The sequence below is a fragment of the Syngnathus scovelli genome, chromosome 2 (genome assembly GCF_024217435.2).
Source record: "Syngnathus scovelli strain Florida chromosome 2, RoL_Ssco_1.2, whole genome shotgun sequence".
Classification (NCBI taxonomy): Eukaryota; Metazoa; Chordata; class Actinopteri; order Syngnathiformes; family Syngnathidae; genus Syngnathus; species Syngnathus scovelli.
In genome coordinates this window covers 19,640,164-19,665,330 of record NC_090848.1, presented here as the reverse complement: position 1 = coordinate 19,665,330, position 25,167 = coordinate 19,640,164, and the positions used below count along the sequence as shown (strand labels likewise).

Genomic DNA, 25,167 nt, shown 5'->3' with positions numbered 1-25,167 from the left:
AAAAAGAAATGAGGAAGATGACAAAGGAAGGAAAAACTTCAGACTGCGAAATTCCATCCAATTCTCCTTTATTTTGTTCACGAGCAAGCATCAACTTGACTACAGTTTGCCTGTCTATTAGTAGTCGAAAAGTGAGAGCAGCTCCAACAAGCACAAAGGAACCTTCCAACTCGCAAAACATTTCCATGTTTTGAGCAAACGTCAAAGAAAACTAAAAATCAAAATGGGGTGTGGAGTATTGTGGATGTGTGAAAGACAAGAATAAAGTGGCTCACATCTACACACTCCAGTCTCAATAACATGAAATATCCACAAACTTGTGATTCATGCGACGTTCCATCCTTAAGCATTATTGTTTCTATTTCTATGGCTGAGACATTCAATTAGGGCAAGTGATGCGTCGCTCAGTGGGGTTGATCACAAATCAGATTTTTAGGTGTGCGCTCACACACAGAATTGCTTCTCCCTTATGCTGCCGAAGCTTTGTCATTACGCACTGACACTGTACATCTGGTTAAAGGTGGATTTCGTACGATACCTACAGAAGATACACAATGGATCTATATAAACTACACATCAACATAGACACATTGACAGTGTGTAAAATCAAAACTAGTCGCGCTTTGCTTTTTTTTTTTTTTTAAGACAGACTTAACTTCAATAAGAAACCGAGTAGTATAGTTACAAATTAACAACTTAAAACACAGGTTTTGTTACATCTGCTCATTGCACTGTGACCAGCTAAAGGCACTCCCATCATCAAGCCTGCAGGGGGCGTCACGGAGGGGGCATTACACAAAAATAATTCTATGCCTATTATCATGCATAATTACATTCTTCTCATCAGCCTCTTTAACTCAAGAATCTTGCACCAGAGCTGTAGCAGACGATTCCGACATTTATCCCGCTTTGCCTTTGACGCAAATTCTATCCAAGCAAGATATTGCTGCAAAGGTGCCATCCAACAATGAGATAGTGTAATTCGATAGAAACAATTGCTTTAAACACACCAGGTGTCATGTTCGTGCTTTTCTACCACGCAATTGCAGTTGTGATATAAACTTTGAAAGCGGAAAATTGCGAGTTGGACTTCATGCCCCCAATTACAGAGATACTGAGCCTCCTGATTTCCCAAAGCGAGAATATGTAAACATCCTCGTAAAAATTTTAACTTTTCTCAGGTTTATTTTTTTCCATTCCATATTTTGTTTTAATTTTCTCACCTTATGACTGAATTCAAAAGCGCACCCGCATTGAGCAAAAATGATAATGAGTGACAGCATTGAGACCTTTACTTAATTGTTTAAAAACATTTACTACAATACATGATGAATCTTAGCTCATCTATCTATGCCATTGACAATCGTGACAGGCAGAACAATGACAATCTCTTCCAATAGATGGCAAAGGTCCAACAAACAATAGGTTTGTGTCGGGCCAAACAAGAACGAATTTCCCACAGAGTTAGTCAATTTGGGAGTAAATAGAGACAAGACCATAATTTTTTTTAAGCATACTATATACCGTCGGTGACATTTTGGTTGATGGTGTGCTGCAAGATTTTTCTTATGGAAAATGTGCCTTGGCTCAATAAATGTTGCTCAACACAGTATTACACGTCCGTAATGCATATTGGGATCTGACACCTGGGCCTTCCGGGAAATGGGGAGGTTGGCATCACTCATCTGTCTACCAGTGCCATTTGGACACAAGTAAATGGCAGCTTGAACAAATAGTGTGCAGTAAGGAGGACCCAAACCTGCTACTTTGTTCACATACGTACATGTGAAGAAAAATATATACAGTAAAACGTCATCTGGGAGTAAAATCACAATGTTGTCATGTACGATAGACAGAAGGACACTGCGCTTAGCAAGTTTTCAAGAAGCTATACTGTCCAATATTTAGTCCAACACCCAATTATTACTACTTGGAGATAAATGCTTTAATATTATTAGCTCACATTAAAACAGCCGCACCAGAGACAATTTGCTTTACAAGTGACAAGACGTTTTACCTGGAGCCGGTGTGCTCCCTTGTGAATTAGGCTGAGGATGGCTGTCTTTCCGTGTTGCTCACATCGCATCTTCGCAACTGTCGTCCATTTGCGCACTCTACATCCCATCAAGCGGGAATGAAAGGGACGCACGTGCGTGCAAGCAAAACGAAGCACGTGTCCTCTGTGCAGAGAGGAGAGCACAAATGGGTTTAAAAAAAGAAAAAAAATCCTTAGAACATTGGTCATGAAAGCTGACACTTTAGTACACATTTTCAGCGACATGCTACAACCTGCGTGACACAAATAGTAAGCATTTGTAGATATTGGACCCTGTGGCAAAGGCCTTCACAAGCACATTGACTAATTACATGGTTTCTTAATATTTACAACAACTTTTAAAAGAAATGGATCTCTCTACACATAAGACTTCTTCATGCACTAAAAGGTTAAAAAGTCAAGCAAAAAAAAAAAAAAAAAAACACAAGAAAAAGGTGGTCGAGTTGCTAAAAGCATTAATTCAAATCACTGGTCTACCAGCGGTTATGTTCAGCTGCTGAAACAAATCTAGAAATGATTCCGAAGCCTTGTGTGGGAGAGACAACAAAAAAAAAGTGCACAATTGGCTTCCTCACACACTGGAAAAGAAATGTTGGCCAAGATTACCTGTGAATGCAAATAAAATAAATTAAGTTTTTAAAAAAAGCCGCTGATGACTACACAACACCAAGGAGGGCCACTAAGATGACAAGAGGGAAACCATGACCAGGATTATTTTTGTTTAAACGTCACGGCTCCTTATATTCGTGTGGCGAGGATGAGTGTCTGAGTGAGTGCAAATGAGTGATGTGTGCGAGTGGGTTTGTGTGTGCGAGTGTTGTTCTAGTAAGTGAGGGTGGAGTCGTCCCATTCCAGCTGCTGCTGTCTGCTGGCCCCCTGCTGGTCCTCCTGTTCGCCACCCTCGTCATCCTCACTGCTCTCCGACTCGGCGCTCGTGATATCATCTTCCTCCTCCCCTTCCTCGCTCTCCTCCTCCTCTTCCTCCTCCTCCTCACTGCTGTGCTGGTCTTCGTACGTCTGCGTCAACAGTAAAATCTTCTGACGCTTGTGCTTTATATCTGAACCATTTCAAAGTCTTTACTCTCGTAAGCAGCATAATGAAAGGACATACTGGCAATTCCAACGATAACGATGTCTATGTTTTTATTTTACACAAATAAAATGTGGCTTACAAAACATGTTCTCGTGGGCACAGCTCCTTTTTGCAATTGCAGGTGCCAAAATTCATCACTTAATCGACAACTATTCTATTATCAAATTAAATGTCAACTATTTTAATAATAGAATAATCGTTTGGAGCCATTACCAAGTACCAAATAAACAACAATTGGTTAATAAACCATAATTGGGGAAAATGGTTTATTGACTGTAGAAATCTTTAAGGGGTTCATTACTTGTTTAGGTTTTTATTTAATACAAGATGTCCTGATAACCCTGGAAGCTTCCTGCACTTTATGTTTATATTTTGAAACAACGCAATCTATTACCTTAATTTAAATTCCATTTAGCACGTTTGAAACATGCTTAACAACTTTAAAGCCAAGATATGAGCTAATCGGTATCAGCTCTAAAAACATAAAATTACAATATTCTTTGAACGTATAGGTCAGGAAAGCAAGTAAGATCCTCTCTGACTGGCTGTGCATGTGTGTGTGTTTAAGGAAATGAACAAGGTAATGTCCAATAAATACACCCCCCTTCCCCATCCCCAGCAGCCTGTCAATCATGACAGCTCAGTGTCAAAGTAGGGCGATGACAACACCATCAAGCAGCGAGCATTAGCAGGTTAACGGCTGTGTTCTTGGCAACCTCACCACATGTTTTTCTTACCTCCATGGGGTTGACGGTGATCGTGAGGGCTGAGTCGTCCCAGTCCATCTCGTTCTCCTTGCCGTTCTCCTGGTCCCCCATAGTGCGTTGGTGTGCGGATCGGATCCGGAACACGCCCAGAATGATCATGAACACCAGGAAACTGACGCAGACGACGATAACGATGGTGGCCGCGCTGGGAACCACTATGAACAAAATCACAGACACATACAATAGTTTGATTGTTTTAATGGCACTCGATGTAGTAAGCAGCTCCGCTTAGCTCCATATTAGCGTTATCGAGGCTCTCTCGTGCAGAGACAGGCTTAGCGAACCTGACAGCCTGGAAGATTATTGGAACTGGGAAATAAATGGTGGTGCACAGATGTCACATGCTGCACTCAAGTGTAATCCCTAAATTTATGCCTATTAAAAATAAAAAATAAAATAAAAGGCACTGGGTGTTTGGGGGCGAAAGAAGAGTGACTTGTAGTCAACAGACTGTAATGCAGCTGCAAATTTGCAGTGTCAGAAGCCACGTGCTTCTCACTAAACTAAGATAAATGAATAATGGTTTTCTAGCTCTCATCTATAGTTCCTTATATCTTTGCTACCACATTGTAGGAAGATCAGCTTGCCAGGTGAGTTTTTCACGAATGAGGCCGGTTATGTCGCAGTACCTGACGCCTGGTGAGCGTTGACCAGGTTGTGACCAGACAAGTCCACGGATGCCTGATGCACAGGGTTGATGAAGTTGGGCTGCACCATGGCACTGCTCAAATGCTCCATGGTGCCGGCCGTATGGATTACGTTCACCTGGAGAGCATACACACAAACAACACGTCAACTTGTTGAAGGCATTACAGTTATGGGACTAACATGTTCAGTCCTACCTCGACCTTGAAGTCATTGCTGACGTAGCGCCCATTGAGCTCAGAGCACACCAGTTTGAATTTCCTGTCGAAGAGCGCCTCAGTGTGCCAGTTCTTATAACGGATGAGATGTAGGACTTGCTCGTAGTTGGCCATAGTGTTCACGCCTGGGGCACAGTGAGACGCACGTCTTCAAAACGCGTGGAGAAATAAGACGGCAAAAGGCTGAACAGAAGCGCTGATGTCCATACCTGTGATGACGACGCCAAGGTGGGAGGAGCTCATCTCAAGGCCACGTTGCTGCAGCTGCTCCATGTCCACCTCCAGTCCCTCGTGCTCTGCGTTCAGTTCATCTCCCACCACGGTCACTTCGCACGTGTCCAGGTTGTGCATGATCTCCTCAGACACCACCGTCTCTTGGACTAAATGAATAACAATGAGGATGCCGCATAGATTATTAGATACACTTGAGAGCTATTAATAGCAACACATTTTTGAAAACTGCGGATACTGTATGGGTGTCACGCAATGAGTTATACTTGGTCTGACCGCAGAAGTACCATTTTCAAATCTAAAATGATTTGTTAATGTACAGCGAACCCTTCATTTTTTCATTACTCAAGTCAAGTCAAGTCAAGTCAAGTCAAGTCAAGTCAAGTCAAGTCAAGTCAAGTCAAGTTGATTTAGTATATCGCAAGTCTAAAATATGCAAAATTGACTCAAGTACTCCAGGCTGCATATTGAATTTGTGTATATGTAACAATTAAATGAAGTCATGGATGCTTGTGACATTTAGGTTGTCCTCATCAATACAGCAAATGAAATCTTCCTGTTTGTGTTTCGACCACGGTGCAAATCTATTGTCTCCTGATGTCAGCTTGCGTACAGTACAAAGCTAACAGACGGTAAGCCTCCAATGGGCCCTCCCACAAAGGACTAAACAACTTATCTGTCACTCAGTCTGTCCAATCCCTTCGGCTACAAGGCATAATCCTCCCGCCACGCTGTGATTGTACCCATCTATTAGCAGTGCATTTGCCCTCTATCTCTGTTTTCGCCGTATCACATGACTCGCTGTATGCGAGGCAGCTTAGTTGAAAAATAAAATGTAACACCAAAGAGGAAGTCAGAGATAGTAAAAAGCTAATCTTCCATTCCAGTGCGAATTTCTCCCACCTGTGGGGTCATCGTCCGCTCCTTCTGTGACTTCAGACTCGGCGTCCACCTCCACCTCGCGGGTGATGGTACTGACGATGCGCAGCTCGGGGAACAGCGTCACGCCTTCTTGGCTCTCAAATTCGGCAGCACTGCGGGCAAAGTGGTCAATGCCACTCAGGCTGATCTTGGGCTCCTCGGGCTGCAGCACCATCACGTAACCTTCGGCATCCTGCATGGTCACGCAGGACTCCTCGTTGAAGCATCTTAGAGAGACATGTTTTATTGTTATTTTAATAACTCTGTGAGTGACTTTCAGTAAGAGGCGAGACAAAATGATTATTACCTGCAATCACTCGTCAACCACAAGGGAAAATTATTTATGTTTAGGTTTGTACATTTCAATAGTGTAGACAAATTATTTTTAATCTCCCCAAACACTAACAATAAATAAATATGTCTGAGCTCCTGAAAGGTTATTGCATTTCTCATTTGGTGTGATCACTACATATATAAACAGTGAAAAGTTGGTTTATTGCAAGTAAGAAATCAGCAATGCAAACTGTTGTTCTTTAAGCACAAAACAAGTTGTCAATTCTCTTTGTTGTGGGTAGACTTGTCCTCAGTTTCACCTCAATGAGCCTCCCTCACTGCCTTAAAGACGACAGAGAGGAATCCAACAATAGTGTTTGTAGCTGCTGCTGCTTACTTGACAGCGGTGGAGATGCGAAGGTGCCTGATGCCGGGTGTCGGGAACTGGCGGGAGTTCAAGTAGGAGATGTGCTGCATGACCTTGTCAAAAGCATCTATATCATCCCCCTCGACAGTCAAAGAGGACTGGTTGGGGTTAAACTCCACCTGGAGGAAAAGTAAACAGGATCATATTTGAGCGACTACAGACATGCCAAGCAGGACATATGCATAAAATTAGTTCAGATGAGCCAAAATTAGGATTGCTTTGCTTTCCTCACCTTAACCGTGGAAGCGACCTCCTCAGGCAGCTGCACATCTAGGCCCTCCTTGCAAGTGTACAAACAGTCAATAACCTTCTTGTTCTCCAGCTTGCCCGAGCGAATCATCAGCCCTGCAAGGTTTCCGTGAAAAAACTGGGCCATGCGTGCATTTCCGCCTGTGTACGTCACAATATCGATGAAGAGAACAAAACAAAGAGAGAAAGGGTTAAGTGTGATTTTTCACCTTTTCGGACAGGACATTGGTGCATGCAGGCTGAAGGCACAAAGGCAGTCTAAAGTTCATGCAAGTTAGTGTGCGCGCCCATATGAGGCTGGTTCAGATGCCAAAATAATGGATGGTCTTATTCATATACGCATGCAGTGTCCAATTAACGGTACTGCTGCTTTACTGCTTAACGATCAAATTATAAAGACATGAAACAATGCATCCTGTGGTGCTGGTGTATCCATCCTGATGAGATGAGGTTGCTATCTCTGTGTATGCGTGTTTCACAGTTATCGGACGTGGATTAACATCCACTTCCGCCGTCAAGGTCATGCTATGAAAGAGCAGGCTGCACTGAGCATGGATGAGGATGATGTAAAAATGACACTCAAGCAGCAATAAATGATGTCCACATGGCAACATGCTTGAAAATATAATGCGGAAATAAATGTGTCTGTGGCTAAGAACGTATGGCTATCATTAAAGTGGCAAGAGGATGCAGTTAGCCTGGTGGGACATGGTGGACACATGGAAGTATCTGAGAAGGGAAAGATTTTGGGCAACCTGAGGAAGACTCAGAGACTGTCTCAGTGTCATTGTCATATCCCGAGCGTTCTGTAGAGAACAGGGAAAAGAGAATCGGAAGAGACAAGCAGGAAGGTTGAGGATTTGCTAGAGGGATTCAGTGAAGGTTGCTACATTGAAAGTTACACTGTATCATGAGAGAATTGTTGCGGGCATTATTATCTTGCAAACATTACAATTCAATATGAATTGTGCAGAGTAATATCAGCATTTGCACTGCAAGCATCTGAAGGAAGTTTACACATCCTACCTTGCCAGCAAGCACCGATGGTGACCTGAGGCTCAATCCTGGAGGCATGCAGTGGGTAGTCCTCTGTGACCAGGAAGGGTTCGAAAGTAGCCCCATCCACAAACAACATCACCGTGGGGAACTCCACATTCAGCACATAGTGATGCCACTCTTTGTCACACACCTGTCAGCAACATAGGGCAATTTGGAACCATTAATAGCATTTCGGGGGTTAAAAAAGCCGAAATTAGTCCGGCAGTAGAAGCCCACCTGGTCGAGTTTCCAGTGGAACTCGGCCGGTTTATAGTTCTCCGCCTCCGATGGATCTTGACGGAGGAGAAGGATCAGCTTGCAGTTGTGCACGTAGAGTGAATAGTGGTGCCTGTTCATGTCTGCAGGGGCGATATGACCAAACATTAGAATTGGAATTTAAAAGAAACTTTTCACTTGATTTATTATGAACTCAATTACATTTGAGAGGAATTGACACATAGCAAAACAACAAAGTTGTGCTCATCAAAGGCAACAATTGTGTTCACACATGGGCAAATAATCATTCATTTGTCTTCTGAACCGAAAATTATCTCAATTGTGGTAACAGCTTAAACTTATGACTCCATATGTTGTGCTGAATGGTGTTGGATGCTCACAGGCAGTACAGGTTCTTTTTGTCCAGTGCCCAATTGCATTTAATTAATCCTCCTCATATAAAACTGGGGATGAAAGTTGATGAAGCATCAACACATTTCTCTGAGACTTTACAGTCAGTAATATTCAGTGGGAGCTTCAAATTTACAACTCAAGACTAAAATGGAGCGGTGAGCGAGAACTTGGCAGGGGTGGGAAAGAAAAGATAAAAGCCAGCCAGCCGAATGAAAAAACATGGATTAGGATACAAGGAACTGTGAAAACAGATATTGCCTCTCCTCATTTGGTGTCTAGATTAGTTTATTTACTCAGCTGCAAACAGGGAAGAAGTTTTATTTGCACAACCGTTAACATTTATATTAAGAAACTCTTTCCAAACTGCAATCAAAGCTGTATAAGCCTTTACCTGTCTTGTCAGAGTTGCAGAGGATGGTTTCCTTCTCATGGGCCCCGGGGCCATGTCTCATCCACACAGATATGGTGAAGGGTTCCTGCAGGCTGGTGCTCACCAAGCCGTCAGGAACCTTGATGGCCTGGGTGCCATTGAACTCAAACACCTGGTCACTGTCGTGCCCATTATCGGTGGGTAGTCCAACCGTCCAGTTGGTGGAGCTGCTGGGTGCTGGCAGCAGCTCCGTAGCACCGGAGCTCGCTCCTACATTTTTTTTTCAATTAGTCACCAGAATCATTGACAATGGACTCCCGCTACTGAGAAAATAAGTTCCTTACCGCACAGCTTGTGCAGGGACTTCTCAGAGTAGGTGTCACGGTCACATCCCTTTCCAATATGGTTGGTTTCTAGTTCAACGGTAGCTCTGATGGAGGTAATTGGCTCATCGCAGGTCTCCAGGTGCATGCTGGGGAAAAGAGCCAAGCTGCCTGTGCCAGGCTCATATTCAATCCTCTTATTGAAGCCTGAGGGCAAGAAGTCAGGGGAGTGTGACAAAAGTGTCCTTCAACAGAGCGATGATAAGGCGCCGCAGTTGATACTGGGCTTGTTGAAACAAATTATGCTAAAAGATATGGTGGATTTCTGATATGGACCTTTCCAGATTAAAGGCATCTCACAACAGCTGTTGATGCGAGACTCTTTTCTTGTGCACATAAACAGTGAAGGTTAGCAAGTAGATGAGCATGCTGATACCTTGCCAGCTGGGTTTGCAAGTTGGCTTGACGCTGATCTTGACCAGGACGTCCTCAGAGGCACGGTTCTTTCCACAGTCATAAGCGGTCACAGTCAGCTTATACATGTGCTCTCGGTCGTAGTTTAGTTTCTCTGTGTTCTTGATGAAGCCTGATTGAAACAAGGAAGAGTGTGAGTTACCATTTATTAAATATCAAAGCTGTGATGGGATAAAATGACTCCAACTACTGAGTCATTCCGGAAACCTGTATGCTGATAGCAGAATTTACGGTATTATTCAGAGATTAAAACCAATTTGAATGAAAATGTTTTAATAGTGAGTTGCAGCAGTTGGTAACTAAAATTCTAAATCAAAACTAAATACATATTGAATGACATTGCCCAAACTGTGGTCCTGCCTAAATAGGAGAGCAATATTTCCTCGCCTTTGTCTAACAAAGAATCAAGATGCGATGCATTCTAAATGACCTGTCCAGCGGGCCCATTGATTGCAAAAATCAATGTTCCGAGCAGGATGCAAATTCAGCTCCTTTCCCACCAGGGCTGTGAGGTTCATTGGCGGGAGTCCTTACCATCTTTGTCAACGGTGAAGGGCACATCCGGGGTGACAATTTCATAGTTGCAGATCTGACTGAACTGGAAAGAGCAGTCTGCGTCCACAGCCTCCACCTTCAGAATGCTGTCGTATTTTTTCCCCTCAATGACGGTGGCTTTGTAAGACTTCTCTTTGAACACCGGCGAGTACTCGTTGAGGTCGTTCACCTGTATGTGGACAGTGGCCCTGACAAAGACAAACTCCAGTTAATACGCAACAGCTGCAAAACTGGTGTTGCATTGCCGACAGGTTTGTTTTAGTATAAAGAGGACTGAATGAGAGGTGAAGCAAAGAGGCAAAGGAAGGGAACGTAGAAGTGTCCCGTTTTAATACTACGGTCTTAGTGGACGTTGGAAACTACTCATACTGACTTGTGTGATTTCTTCATGTTGGCACCGTCAGGTCCCTCTCCGCAGTCGTATGCTTGAATGGTGAAGGTGTGTTCCTTCTGCAGCTCGCAGTCTAACTTGTCTTTTGCCCGGATGATCCCCTCGCCACTAGACTTGTCCAAGACCACAGCTTCGAAAGGGACATTCTGCCCGTGGATCCTGAAGCCGCAAATCTCACCTGAACAAAAACAGAGATGGCTTTAAAATGGCGGGGAATCGCTTTTGTTTCAAAACTAGGTCTTCACAGCAAAATCCATAAATAAAGGCAAAAAATGATCAGCCACAGGTTTTAGGAGCCAGGGAGTTGAAGTTTAGGGTGGGTGGTGTCTGTGGAGGAAGCCCATAAGCACTTTTATAGTTGGGTGAGCACTTTAGGGGGGAGTTGGGAGCGGGTGTGGGACATTCAATAATATACAGAAGTCTTTCCCAAGCCATTTAAATAATTGTCAGCATTCAGTCATGCAGGCAAAAACCAAAAAGATGTGGACAGGCATTTCACAGAAGTATAAGAGATATTCGAGATGTATTGATATTAGACAGCAGTGTCAGTGGTGACCAATTTCTCAGTGTAATGAATTGAGGTACAAACTGTCTGTGAGGAAAATGTGCATAACACAAGTCAAAAGAAAAACAAAACGGGGAAGGGGGTCTTCACTGTGTTGAAATACAAAGATACTGTAAATTCAGTCATCAATCCATGAAGAAATAATGGTCACCACACTGCTCTGTGCCTTTTTATACATTAAACCACAGCTACTGTGTAATTAAGTCGCAACAAAATAAAGGGACTTAATCTGCATAAAAGAAAATGTACTGGATGAGAACTGGGATTAGAAACATCAGCTTGCATGACATCCATATCATATGACAACTGCAGCCATGCTAATGGTATATATGTATATTAGTGCTGGGGGATAAAAAAAAAGAAATCCACTCGGGCAAAAATGCAACAACAGCAGAGAGTTTGCATAAGTTAACAATCTCAGCAGCTTTCAATTGAAGAGTTTACAATTAGAAAAATGTCATCATAAGATTTATTCAGAATTTTAGACTAAAGAAATCCAATTGGGTGAAGAACTGCTGTTTTGAAGCAGCATTTTTTGGTTTTCCTGTGATAGCTGAAAAACTGTTAGGGTCTGCAAACTGCGATGGATGCCACATGCACAGATATTTCTAATTTAGTAAGGCCCCGCATCATAGTGATCATCCAGCTATCAAAGCTCCAAACTATTCTAAAGTGTGTGTGTGGGGGGGAGAGGGGGCAAAAAAGAACATAAAAGTTGAGAAAACCAAATGGGTAAAATCACGGAGCATGGCGGGCATTTCTGTGTGAATGTGCAGATGCCATTTTGTGTTAGTGGGTTAATAGTAACGATAAGCACAAAGCAGAAGAAAGAGCCCAAGATCACCTTCTTCAGTGAGGGTCACCTCAAAACTCTCTACAGGGAGGGAAGAGAAGATAAACCGGGGTCAGTTAAAGAAGAGTTAGAAGCTCAGAGAAAACAGAAGACAGGAGGGAACTTACTGCATGTTGATTTCATGTTTAAAAGCTGACCATATGCAGTATGGATAATTTATACTGTATAGTGTATGGATAATAATTTATGGATAATTTAGAAAGAAAGGCTTCTAAACATTTCAGACCCAAAGAAGAAAGTCAGAGATGAGTTGGGCAGAAAACTTTACTTTTAGATTGTGTATTATTTTATTAATTCCATAATTTAATGAATGACCGCATCTCAAAATGGCACCACCAAAAGAAAGACAATACATTAGTTCCAGGTCCAAAGTGTCAATTTTGACAATAAAAACATGAAAAAAGGACAGCCATGGTTTTATGATCTATCCGGGACTCTGTTGGCCTTGTCCTTTTTGTTGTGCTTAACTAAAACAATCCAGAGGAGGCGTCACATTAGCGGCTGACCAGGAGCAGTCATGCAGTGCGAGTTGTGGGCCTCAGTGTGCACCACAGCTCTAATGACCAGCACACAAAGACTTCATAAATTCCTCAGCACACAGCCTGGATCAACAGCCATCACAAAAGACTGCTAAGGGCTCCAGTATGCAAAATGTCACGCTATACAGAGAATTCACCTGCTAACTATAGTGTAGGAACCATTTTTCTCATTTCCAATGGTTGCGCTAAAAGCGTGTAAAAAACGTGTTCTGGCTCTTAAACACAGAACTCAGTTCCAAGCCTGCATAAAAGCTTGGCTTTAATCTATTCAAGTCCAATTAGCCTCAAATCAAGTCACCACGCAGATATAGACATACGCAATGAACGGCAGATTCGTTTCAAAGCGAGCGCTTAGTGAGAAGAGATGTCCCAGTCATCCCTGCCGCCACGTGAAGTTGGGATGCCAGCTTTGTCCACGGGGAGATACTTCACATGGACATGCCGACTATTCACATCAGATAGGGAGGCCCAGCTGGGAGGAGTGAAAGCATCAAATTCTATGTGGATATACGATTGATATAAGAAGTCAACACACAAATCTTGGTGATACATCCCCCCCCTGCAAGTCCAATACAAAATATTTCAGATCTTTTCCACGAGTTAAAAAAAACAACAACAGTACAACATAATTGAAAAACAAATGTATTACTTTATATTTTCGGTTAGAGAAATAAAAAAAAAAAGGGTTGTTAGCAACTAGGTAGGTAAGTAAGTAGATAGGTTTGGCTCAGTTTTTAGTTAATTAGTTAGTTAGTTGTTAGTTTAGTTACAAACATTGCACCTTGCGTTTAGTGCTTAATGCAAAGGACGTCTACGTTTACTCGCATTATGATCCTTTCTGCTTCATGATGAACCACAAAAGTTAAGGATATTACAAACGATATCACTCTATCGCCTAAATGCTTTGCTAGTTAAAATACACGGTAACTGGTACTTGGTGCAACACAAGACAGATGATCAACCAGCATGTCTACAAAAAAGGAAATAAGAGTTGCTTGCGGGCAGTGCCGCAGGACTGCTGATTCACCATGACGACGCGCCTGCTCAAAATTGGTTCCTCTGTCAAGGTTATAATAAGTATTTTTTTTTTCCCATGACAAGAGTTCATCAAGACTATAAATTCATTGTAAAGTGGGTACGAAAATGTGAGCTTTGCTGCAGGAAAGCTCTCCGGTTGGAAACATTGCAATTCAACTGACTTTGTAAAGAAGTCACATTAGGAGGTTGCGACAGGCACGTGGATGGAAGCGGCTGGCTTGCAAAACCACACAAGGTAATCTGAGATAAAAATGGATCGGATCAAGTGGTGCGAGAGCACTGAGTTAGAAGGGAGTAGCGGACAAAAGAGCCCGACACTCTCATGTGATGTGAAACGGTGGGAAATCATTTCCAGGGCTGTGGTGCTTTGAACCCCCAGCCAGAGTCAACCCCAATGTGATTAACTCCCCCCCAAATACCCTTTCATTAAACATCAAAGGGTATTTCGATTTAAATATCAAATAGGTTCGGATTGGAGGATATGAGCGCCAGCCATCTATCTAACTGCCATGGCGATCACACAATTTCAAACCAGATGAAAAAGACTATGGCCTTTTCAAATTGATTTCGGTATGTATTCAACGGAACCATCCCTTATTATTATTGATTGTGCATCCAAGTTTAAAAAACAAGCATTATCATTAGGCCCAATTTCCTCACCTGCATAGCGTAGAGGCGCATCCTTGTCCAGTGCAATTAAAGGCGGGTCCAGCAGCACTTTGTCATCGTTCTCTGTTACGATACCGTGGTAAGTGGTCTCGATCCATGGCTTGTGCTTATTGACTGTGATGAAAAGAAACAAAAGCATAGCATTAGACCTCTTCGGTGAAAACCTCCATTTAAATTCCAGGGTTTTCTTTAAAACAGTGAACCTTTTGTGTTTTCCCACAAATTCCTTTTTACTTTCAGTACCTCTAAACATAAAATGTAAAATTAACCCTAGACATCTATTCCCTACGACCCATCACATTTCAGTCTTGACAGGAATGATGGCCGATCTTTGTTCCGGTCGGTGTGTGAAACAATGGTTCGACCATTTCCAGTGAGCAGCGTGCATGAATCTGGCTGACTGTTGTAACTGGCGGCTGCAGAAAAAGCTGCAGTGAGTGGCACATTTGGGTTGGCTAACAGAACATGGACGGAAGGCAGCTCTCTCACATAATGTGGAGAGACGCGAGATGATGCCGGCGCAATGCAACTGATCTACCAATTTGATGCTAACCCAGTCTGGCAGCACATAAGGATAGATTCTCAGGGAGAGGGAATCTTGTTATTTTCTGGTTCCACATGAATGTCGAAGTATTTATTCGTCCTCTTCGGTTGAGATATGCTATATTGGTGCTAAAGACTGTAAGCATTATATAATCTCTTTGTGCATGCAAGACCTATTTATAAAGCAGCTTTATAAACTCTCGTCCTGCGTTAAGTGACTGTCCATTTTGTTTCCTGATTCAAGAGCGCCGGTTAATACTGTAGGCTCACTCTCAGTATATTGTAAGCCACCTAATTGAAAAGAGAATAACTCCAACAACAATGACAAGCAATGGCAGCATTATACGCAAGTGGCCCACATGTAATGTGGAAAAATGTTCCGGTTATGTAATAATCCATCTGGTTGAATATTATCAATATACATTACATAAAAGAAATAATGGGCGGTGTTCAAATTTTAGCTGTGTTCAACATCGGGAAAAGTTTCTCTTCCAATGCTCCGTTAGTTAGTATGATGCACAAACTGCAATTTGCTGTGATCTAAAAATCAGAACACTAATTTTCATACCTATTTTGGCTGACAGCATTATTTCTTTTTTTCATCATTGCTGAGCCAGAACTATTTCATGCAGGAGAAAGCATCATGTCATTTATAAAAGATATTCAACAACACAAAAGGTCCCGTAAACACATAAATACTGAAATTACCCAAAGATGGTCAACAACAGAATTATAACAACATTAAATGTCAAATGAATTCCAAATTAGATTTCCACAAAATGGGAATTGGTTGCAAGAACAAGATAATGCCTGCATTATTGGATGATTTCTGGTCATATCCCAATGAAAATTGAATTCCGTGCCACCTGTAAAGGGCTGGAATGATGCCGGCAACACTACTAATGTAAATCATCACCCTGAAATGGCAAGAGAATATTATATACAGCGCTAATCTTAAATGAAAGGAAGATATGGACTGGAAATGATCACACCCTCTGAATTTGTGAATGTTGAACCAAGTAAACATTGCCTTGCACGTACAGCAACGGGCAGGAGTAATCGGTTGTGTTAACCAGTTATTTGAGACTGATTAACACCCAAAATTTGATTAAACCAGAGCATAATGTGACTTGAAGGGAATTGGATGTCTTGAGACGGATTGTGGGGCCAGACTGCAACATTAATCCCCTTTAGCCTGGATAGAGTCATAGTTGCAATTAGCTTGGTGACATTTGGACTTCACATTGTCCATCGTCAATAATGTTGCAAGTGTAACTCACCCCAACACTGAATTGTACAAGACGCAGTAGATATTAAAAAAAACAAAATCAAAAACAAACTTAACCAGTTTGAGATGATTACTTTGAATTAAACAAAGATAATTTTATCCCACAAGACACTCTTAAATTAGCTAAAAAATAATAATGACGGTGACGATAAATACAACAATGTACTTTTAACTTGACCTGGAGCGCCACCCGAACAGCTGCAATTGCAACAAAGTACTGAGCATTACTTAGGAGGTCAAACAGCAGTTAGTCAATCACACATGTGCTCTGGAGTCAAGGCAAGCCTTTTTCCGGATTACATTAATTCCTCACAAGGACAAGAGCGACACGAAGCACAGCCAGGCAAGATAACTAAAGAAAAAATGGAGCGAAACATTTTCACATAGGAAAGAATGAAACAAGCAACACAATCATATTCAACATACACAAAAGCGATCGGGAATGAAAGGCGCACTCCAAGTGGCCACCTCACAGTGTCCTCAAACATCTTGGAGACGTTCTTGCAGTTCCGTATAAATTCACTTTTTGCGCATCAATATTCTGCATGGACTGCAGCGAGTCAATTTATGCTTCTACCGTATTGACCGCATGCCTCTCCTGCACTCAAATTTAAGGGAATGACAGAAGGTGATACCAGGAAGCAAGTCAGCTGTTCTCTCCCACAACAGCGCAAGCACCCGTTTCAAAACTAGCCAAAGAAAGAAAACTCCCGTTTTCAGTTAGAGTGCACTTTTTGTTAGACTTGCGCTAGGCACAAAAATAAGGACCCATGTGCCAAGGAGGAACAATAACGTGATTGGTACAAATGAAGACTTCATACGAAGGAAGGCTTTTCGTTCTGTCTGAAATAAAGAACAGATGTCTATTACCATGAGCAAAAGAACCGGCGTTTAATCCGATAATGAGATATGTCCGTTTATTCACTGACAAGGTCAATCAGTCAAAGCAATGGAAGCAGCCACTGTCACATTTGACTAAAGAACAACATTTAGATAGTACACACTAACTCACTCCCTGGTTAATCGGGGATTTTGGACAATGCACATCGGGTGCAACATGCGAGACCAAGTAGATTCCGGACAAGGGAGGACAATGACCATGCAGACTTTGCTGTGTCACTGCGGTGTCACTGCAGAGCTGCTGTCCTCCACATGCTCTGCTGAGGGCATTGCTCACATGCTCTTTCTCGTGCTCTTAAACACACAGCAGTGACAAGGTATATCTAGAAAAATATGATGTGGATTGTAGCACATAAATACAGTATGTTAAAAATTAAACAATATCCATAAAGTTGTCAAAAATAAACAGTGCAGAATATCATTTTTATGGTGAAGCTTTACGACAGCTTGTCAACTGTCAGCCAGCAGGAGGGAGGACAGAGAAAAAGTGAATATTTTTCTCAGTATTATACATTCATTTATTCTTTGAACAGCTCTCGAGGGTGTAAATTTTCAAAAATATTAATTGTACATTTGATTTTGCAGTTTGCGTGGACATAGATTGACTGCTTGCAGGTAGTGTAATTCGATGATTTGCCGCACAATTATGTTTATGTTCAATCCTGAGAAACTAAAACTCTGAAAGTGTCAAACATATTCTATTCTATTGTCACATGGGTTTTATTACAACAGTTGGACACGAGAATTGTATATTTATATTTTCACTTATTAAAAAATACAAACAAATCAGAGGGCCTGGAAATTATGTTCCACCTGTAACCTGGTATTTCCCACTGAGCTACGGTTCACTGCAACGTCTGTGCTAATCAACCACAAAAACTGTTTGTGTGACTGTTTGTGTAATTTAAAAAAAAAAAAAAAAAACACCTACAAAGGCCACCTCCAACTACAAATTGTTGGTGAATACACATCATCACAAAGTGTGACATCATTGATGACATTCCCTTACACTCACTGGGAAACTTAGAAGCCCAATTACCATGTCTCTTTATGGTTGTTCAGTCCTTTATTAAGGGGTCCCAATTGAAAGAGTTTGACCCAATAACCATGATGAAATACTTGCTGAAAGACCGTCAGAGCCACCACAGGCCTGAGAGTCAAAAGGACACACATGTCCATCATTCTCTTTCAAACACCAAAAGCGCACTCCGCGTGTCCTGTGTGTACAACATTCACTAATGCCACAGACAGACCAAACCAAATATATCATCGCTCGACAGTTCTCATGCTCCCCGCAACCCAGAGCTAGCAAGCCAAAGAAATATTCAAGCAGCTGTCCACATTACAGCATCATGACTGCAACAGATGATCGGGCAGTCATTATCAGATAACGCCTGGCACCCTCTGAGAGGATGTTGTGTAATGATGATTTAGGCAAGAGTCATGTTAAAAGCTATGCTTGATTAATGACGCTCAACCACCACTGCCGCCGCTGTAATGACCCTGTGTCATTGAGAAATGCTTAAAGTTGCTTGTTTTAAAGTTATTGCCTGCTATTAGAACAGGGACGGGCAATTGGCAGCCTGCACGCTGCAACCACAGTCAAGAGTGGCCCTCGAAACATTTTGGAAGATTAAAATTTTAAAGTCGTAATATCAGTGTTACCCAAGGCAGTTTTGTGCTCTCTTTGAATGGGCATTTTTATGCAGGTGAGCACTTTGCAGGCTTGGGGGAGTATTGATAGCATTCTGTAAATTGGTTCAATAAAAAAGGGAGACATTTATAAAGGGAAAGCCAACCCTAAAATTGTCTAAATATTATTAATATTAATATAGTTCTATGTGCCCCCACTAGTCTAAACATGACATTCAGATTAATATTGAGTTTGTGGAATATATTAGCAGCAAAACCATAAAGGGATGGATCGTATAATGCTTTTATCAGGTTAATTAACAAAACAATCAATAGATTGTTAGTTGCAAGCCTGAAATCTAGCGACTCAACATTTTTTAAATGCTGCATATATTTTTTTACCAACAAATGATTCAAAATACGTTTAAAATTACAATGCAAATACAAAACTGTAAACTGACACAAATACTGTAACTAGTCATTTGCACACACAGAAGCATTTATAGGTTTGAAAGGTTTCATTTGAAATGTTACTTAGCAAACTTGTTTTTCATTTTAATTCCATAAACTCTTGCAGGGGATAAAGAAATAGGCAACTCAATCAGCCAGACCTTGATGTTACCAGGGAAACAGACACAATATTGCTTCAGAGTGACTAAAATCTTTTTTTTTTTTTTGTATAACAGCGACTATGTAAGCAGCAGACACTTTTCAAGGTCGACAACCACCAGCAGATCTCTTGTGCTGCGTGTTGTGCTGAGATCATCCAAATGAACAGAAACTTCCACCAAATTGGTGAGCATGGGATACAAATGCGACTTTGCATTAATAAATTCCTTCAAATTGTGCTCAAGTGGCTCTCTTGAATGTGCGGCATAGGAATAATTAAGGAACAATCTGCTCACGGTCTGAAACAGTGAGCACACTTCTCTATTTGTCCATCTCGCTTTACATGTCTCCTGAGCTTGTTGATACGAGCCGCCTCGAAAACAGAGCGGGAACTGTTCGAGGTGGATTTAAACAGCCTGGAACTTCGAGACCTGAGGGACCTTTGGTCTCTACATAGGGGCGCCTCTCAGTTCCCCTGCCAGGGAACAGCATTTGTTTGTCCTCCACGCAATTACAAGCGCCCGACAGAGGGTACACCCACCGCGGCCGTACAGCTCCTCGAAGGAGGGGGAGGAGGATTTGATGGGGGTCTGGGAGATGCAGAGCCAACTCAATTGCATCTCTGTGCATTGGCACAAAAGGGCCACTGAGAGCGAGAGCGAAGAAGTGAGATGTCTCGATTGGCCGGCTGTAACCGACCTTGCCAAGCAGCAGGTAACATGTTCTCGTGTCTGTTCCCCCATAATAGCGTTTTCTTTTGCAATCGACATGAATTCTATCATTTATATACAGCTTATTCCTGTCAGAGTTGAGGCATTCCAAAACTGTATAATGAACATTTTGAATACATTCAGAAATTTTTCAGCCTGAGAAAGCACCAATCAGAGCAAAGTCACCATTGCTCTTATGACCAGTCTTTTCAGGAAATCTGGGGCAATTGACCAAAAATGAAGGGTTTCAAAAGTTTGGCATTTTCTGGGGATTATCTCATGTATGCATTCTTGAAGAGCTTGAGTGGCCGGTCTTCGAACAGAGGGTACATTGTAATATGCTATAGAAAAATCCAGACCCGCAACTATAGCCCTTTAAAAAAAAGTCCTTTGTTCTACGTAAAACGTTGAAAATTTAAATCAGTCAGCTTGTAAAAGCAGAGCTCCTCTATGAGGCCAAGTAAAGTTAATCAGCGCAGTGCAGGCACAAGACATGTGGGAATGCTTACCATCTGCTTTGAAATAACTCTTTTGATGGCATTTTATACAATTACCGGAGTAATCTATAATCAAATAACCTACTGTTTGCATTTATTTTCCCAGAACTGCTTCTAGATAGTATCCAGTTGATTTCTCAACGTTTGTGATTTTCCCTTGACGAGAAGTGGCAAACATGTCTTATTTCCATCTGTTAGTTAAATGACTGTGATATGCTTATGACAACTGACATTTTCATTATATTTATTTATTTTCTGACGTGGCAACTCCAACATCAAACATGAACACCCACAGTTAGCCTCCCACAGACCACAGACCCACAGACCAGGACATCTACATATTGCCTTTTCCACAGGACCCAGAAAGACAGGATATTGGTACGACTTGAAATTTGGACAGTGTCAATTTTGAAAAAAATCACAACATGTTGCCAACGGCATTGACGCTCTTGAACTGTAACGATACTATTCGACTGAATGAAGGTACACAGTGCTTCTCTGAGCAACACCATCAGCTGAAAGATGTCTGTGCCTTTTAACGCAGCATAATGACACATGTCGCAATTATAGCCTAAAAGCTAAAATAGGAGGAAACCAGTCCTTAGCAAATATACATATGTGGGGATTCGTTTCAATGTCTGAAAATGCTTTGAAGGAGGAGAAACAGCCAGATGACCATACAATTAATTTGGTAATCTTACACGAGGCTGTAAAAGTGACTGATGAACAATGTTGAATGGAAGTACTCATCCAGTTAAAACAGCTCTGGAGTAGAGCTTTACACGGTATGTCATAGCTGCTTCATGGCAGGAACGGTGAAGGGTGCGATCTTTTCCACGCAGCAGCACTTGAATACACAAATGAGATTTGGACACCACCGTAGGTAAACTCTGACGTTTTTTTGAACCAATGTAAATGTTTACAAAAGGGGCTTGATCGAAAACATTTGGGGCTAAGACAGCCTTGCCACATGATCAGCTTTTAAATGCACACTGACAAAAGAATTTTGTAAAATATAGTGAATTTCTTTTATGCGGAATCGTTCATCTTTACGACTTCAACAGCAAATTAGTACATAGCTTTTATACACTACAGAAGCAAAAGTAAAATATTTATGAAAGATTATGCACATGAGAAATCACACTGCCATATTATGCTGCGACTGAATTACATTGTAGCCCTCTAAATCATAATTGAATTGAATCATCAGTTGGTAAGCTACTGTTGATAAAACTTGTCAGCTATATAAAAAAAAAAAAAAAATACACAATGCAATGTCCTCTATGACAAAAGGTTCAGGCAGGTAAAGAAGCACCACATCAATCTTATTCAAGAACTGAACATGACCAAGCTTGACTCGCCTACACAGGAGCTGGAGCAACAGATTCAGAAGCAACGGCATGCTGATAGAAGACAAAGCTGAGCTGATACAATGTGAGCCTTCACCCAGATGGCGATTTCACACTTCACATTGGCCGATAAGTGATGGGAAGCCAGCAGATGCGGGTCACAAAAATGGTACCATATTCTATCAAAATAAAAATGCTTTCTGTTTGAACAATTGATTGAGTGCTGTATTCATGTACAAAAAGAGGGCCATGTTCTATAAAAGCGTGTTTTTTTTAATCAATATTTGATGAATAGAAAACCGATTTTCATCATAATTGTATCAAGTACCAGTACTCAAATGTAAGTTCAGTACCTACTTGTAGTCAGACTGGGTCTGAAAAAGTTCTGTTACGACACATCCCTACTCGGTTTAAAGACGGAATCTCTGCCTATTTTCATCATGCAAAGATAAAGGTGCCCTAACGCTTACTTTTGTTAACATTTCACTACATTCTCAAGTCAACGACATCCCAAATCATACCAAAAAAAATTTCTGGTCATTTGCAGGAGAATTACATCCATAAACGTTTTTCACACGTAGACCCTATTTTGCAGGGCCGTCGATCATTATGCTTCACAATAAATGCAGATGATTTTTCTAAATTGATTGGAAGAGCATGTGTACATGCACGCGAGATGAAGACTCTGTAACTCCCACTAACAACCCAGATTAAATTTAATTTGGATTGCTGCAATTTTGCAAATCCTGTGTATACAGAAGTAAGAAAAACAAATAAAGCCCAACATAAACAGGGTATACATGACCATGCAAAACCAACACAGTATTGATCATTTGATCAATGCCACGCCATTCAGCCTTCTATTTTCCAATCCAATACACGATACACCAATTCCAATACACGTTGGTGTGCAGTCAACTCCAAAACTCGTTGGGTGGATTAACCATGGTTTCACACAAACAGGGTTAACCTGTCTGAGCCGTGGACAGTCGGATAGGGTCGCAACGCCTGCAACAAATACATACAGACCTGGAAGACCCCTCCTGCCTGAATGATGTCCTTTCTTGATTGGGAAATTCTCACGCCACTACGACCGGAACCAATTGTTTTTGTCCTCAATAATACCACTTGTGTTCATAATCCACAGAATGGACCAGTATTGCGTAGTCACCACAATGGCAACCATATATGTACACTTTTATTCAGTTTAAACCTCAACACAAACAACTGACTGCATTTAACGCGTGTGAATGTACTAAAATCGGTACACAAATGTGAGGTCGCCCTCCCCCCAGCTCGTTATTTATATAAAACAACTAAAAGACGACGCGGTGCAGTCTAACGCTAAATATAGCAGAAGACACAAAAGGGCTGTTCCGTTGCCTTAATTAATATTAATGGTAAAATCCACCCGGATAGACTGCAAAGCGCAAAATGGGAAAGAAGTAATGGCTTTAGTGGGGAAGAAAGGCCGTGAACGAGTGCGTTGGATCAGCATCGCTGTTTGCACTTGCTGCGACTCGGGCAGATGAACAGCCCTGAGCAGGTTCCTCCTCTGGACGCATCCCTCCTTGCGGTAACCTTCACCGGCTAAGCAAGCAGCCTGGCGACTCGAGAGAACCGTCGCTTATCATCACTAGTCATCACAAGCTGTCCGACACGTCCACACAGAGCAAAGATTGCGTTATATAAATCTCATCTTAAATTACCTTTAGCCGCATCCAGCGCGCACACCAGCGCCAGGACCAGTCCGACGTTGGATGCAAAGAGTTTATTCCTTCGGAAGCGCATCCCGATTTCGAGTTGAGCCGCGACAAACTTGGATTCACGCACCCTTCGTCCTCTTCTTGCTCTCGTTGAAATTCGCTCGCCAGTCGCTTATCTAACGAGGAAAAAAAGAGGGGAATCAATGGGTGATTCCGCGGTGTTGATGGTAGCTCTAAGATGGCCGTCTGCACTCCCTTCAATCGCCGCTTCTCCCGCAGGTTTGCACTTTGGTGCGTTTAAAGACAGTTTGAAATAGTGGGATGTTAGCGATTCCACTCTTAGCGGGGGGCAAAGCATGTCACAGCTCCCCTTTTACGTACGTACCTGAATAGCCATTTTTCTTTCTTTGGTTATCTTTTGTACAAAATAGTGAAATTAAAAAGTAATTTTCAAACACTATAAATGCCACCAATTAAGTCATCGCTATGGCAGAATAATTACAAATTAGCCTACCAGAGGGCTAATGGTGGATATTCACTATATTTTAACCATATAAATCAACTATGACAAAATATTGTTTTAAAATTATTTTATTTTACAAAATTACTGCAAACAAATCACTGTTGCTATGTGTTTAAAGGTGAAGATATTTATGGTGCGAATGGATAGGCGTTTCAAGCATTTCTCGTGGGTGGGGTTGAAGTACCCCTACAATGAGACCAAGCACCCCTAAAAATTGCGTGATAAAAAAAAGTTTGGACTTATGTCCATTTTATGTCATTGTCAGCTATGAAGAATGTAATTTTTTAATTTAACAGTAGCTCACTGTTTGTTATGTGGCAGTTACTGATATTTTTCCTAGCTGGGGAATAATTCACGTGGTCAGACAGTACCACTGTCCTTTGTTTGATTTCGAACGATAGATGGTATCCATCCATCGTCTTTACATTTTCTTTTGCACTGACAGTATATGTACTCTATGCAGATGCCATCGATCAACAAGGTGTCATCCAGTTTTTTTGTTTGTTTTGTTTTTATTGTACTTTGACAATATTCAATTCAACACCTCACCCAACCTCCCTCTGTGATTTGGGCTCAACTTGCAAGCAGGTACACAAATATCGGAGGTAAAACGGAGTACATGAATGCAACACGAAGAGGTGGTGTTCAGTGACGTCAATACTGTTATTGTGGGAGCGCATGCGGCTGGTTTAGCTGAGACGCTCAACTAAGACCAACGAGGGCAGACCAGTAAATGCCTTCTGGTGTCACGCAGGGGGATGAAGATCGTGCTACTGGTGATCATGCAAAAGTGGAGAGCGAGACCGCCTTGAAAACAGTTCATGGGAAAATAACAAGGACTTGATAAAAAAAATCTGAGCTTGCTGTATAGAGTATTTTTTTTCTTCAGATAGCTGAACAGAAATGCAACAAACCAAACATCCAAGTCGTATTAATTAGTCAGAACAGGATGCCGAAACACCCATCAACCTATCTTGGATCTTGAATAATTTATTTATGAGAAGAAATAATCATGGCAGCATGGCAGCAAAAAGTGGTTAGAAAATCAACCTCACATTCAATAATCATTCAATAAAGAGCTGACC

General features: G+C 41.7%; 1 protein-coding gene across 4 annotated transcripts; it reads right to left on the bottom strand.

The window, feature by feature from the left end:
* Positions 1–51: 51 nt before the first annotated feature.
* On the bottom strand, positions 52–23,831 carry clstn1 (calsyntenin 1). Of its 4 annotated transcripts, XM_049754013.2 has the most exons (19): positions 23,563–23,831; positions 14,317–14,439; positions 12,071–12,100; positions 10,644–10,839; positions 10,250–10,458; positions 9,678–9,827; positions 9,263–9,448; positions 8,940–9,188; positions 8,156–8,277; positions 7,907–8,069; positions 7,636–7,686; positions 6,864–7,021; positions 6,602–6,750; positions 5,914–6,158; positions 4,989–5,159; positions 4,759–4,904; positions 4,546–4,681; positions 3,887–4,071; positions 52–3,073 (listed from the first exon to the last, which is right to left on the bottom strand). In XM_049754013.2, exons 1-19 carry the CDS (start codon positions 23,642–23,644, stop codon positions 2,879–2,881), a joined length of 2,946 nt encoding a protein of 981 aa, XP_049609970.1. In that variant the 5' UTR covers positions 23,645–23,831; the 3' UTR covers positions 52–2,878. The 4 variants fall into 4 exon arrangements, with proteins under 4 accessions (XP_049609970.1, XP_049609972.1, XP_049609971.1 ...); XM_049754015.2 differs by lacking the exon at positions 7,636–7,686; XM_049754014.2 differs by lacking the exon at positions 12,071–12,100 and having other exon boundaries at positions 23,563–23,830.
* Between the last annotated feature and the right edge of the window lie 1,336 nt (positions 23,832–25,167).

Coding starts and splice junctions, on each gene's coding strand:
- clstn1 (XM_049754013.2), bottom strand. CDS start 23,644: ATGCGCTTCCGAAGGAATAAACTCTTTGCATCCAACGTCGGACTGGTC. Junction 9,189..9,262: donor GTCCCTGCACAAGCTGTGCG/GTAAGGAACTTA, acceptor AAAAAAATGTAG/GAGCGAGCTCCGGTGCTACG. Junction 3,074..3,886: donor TCACCGTCAACCCCATGGAG/GTAAGAAAAACA, acceptor CTGTTGACGCAG/ACGTACGAAGACCAGCACAG.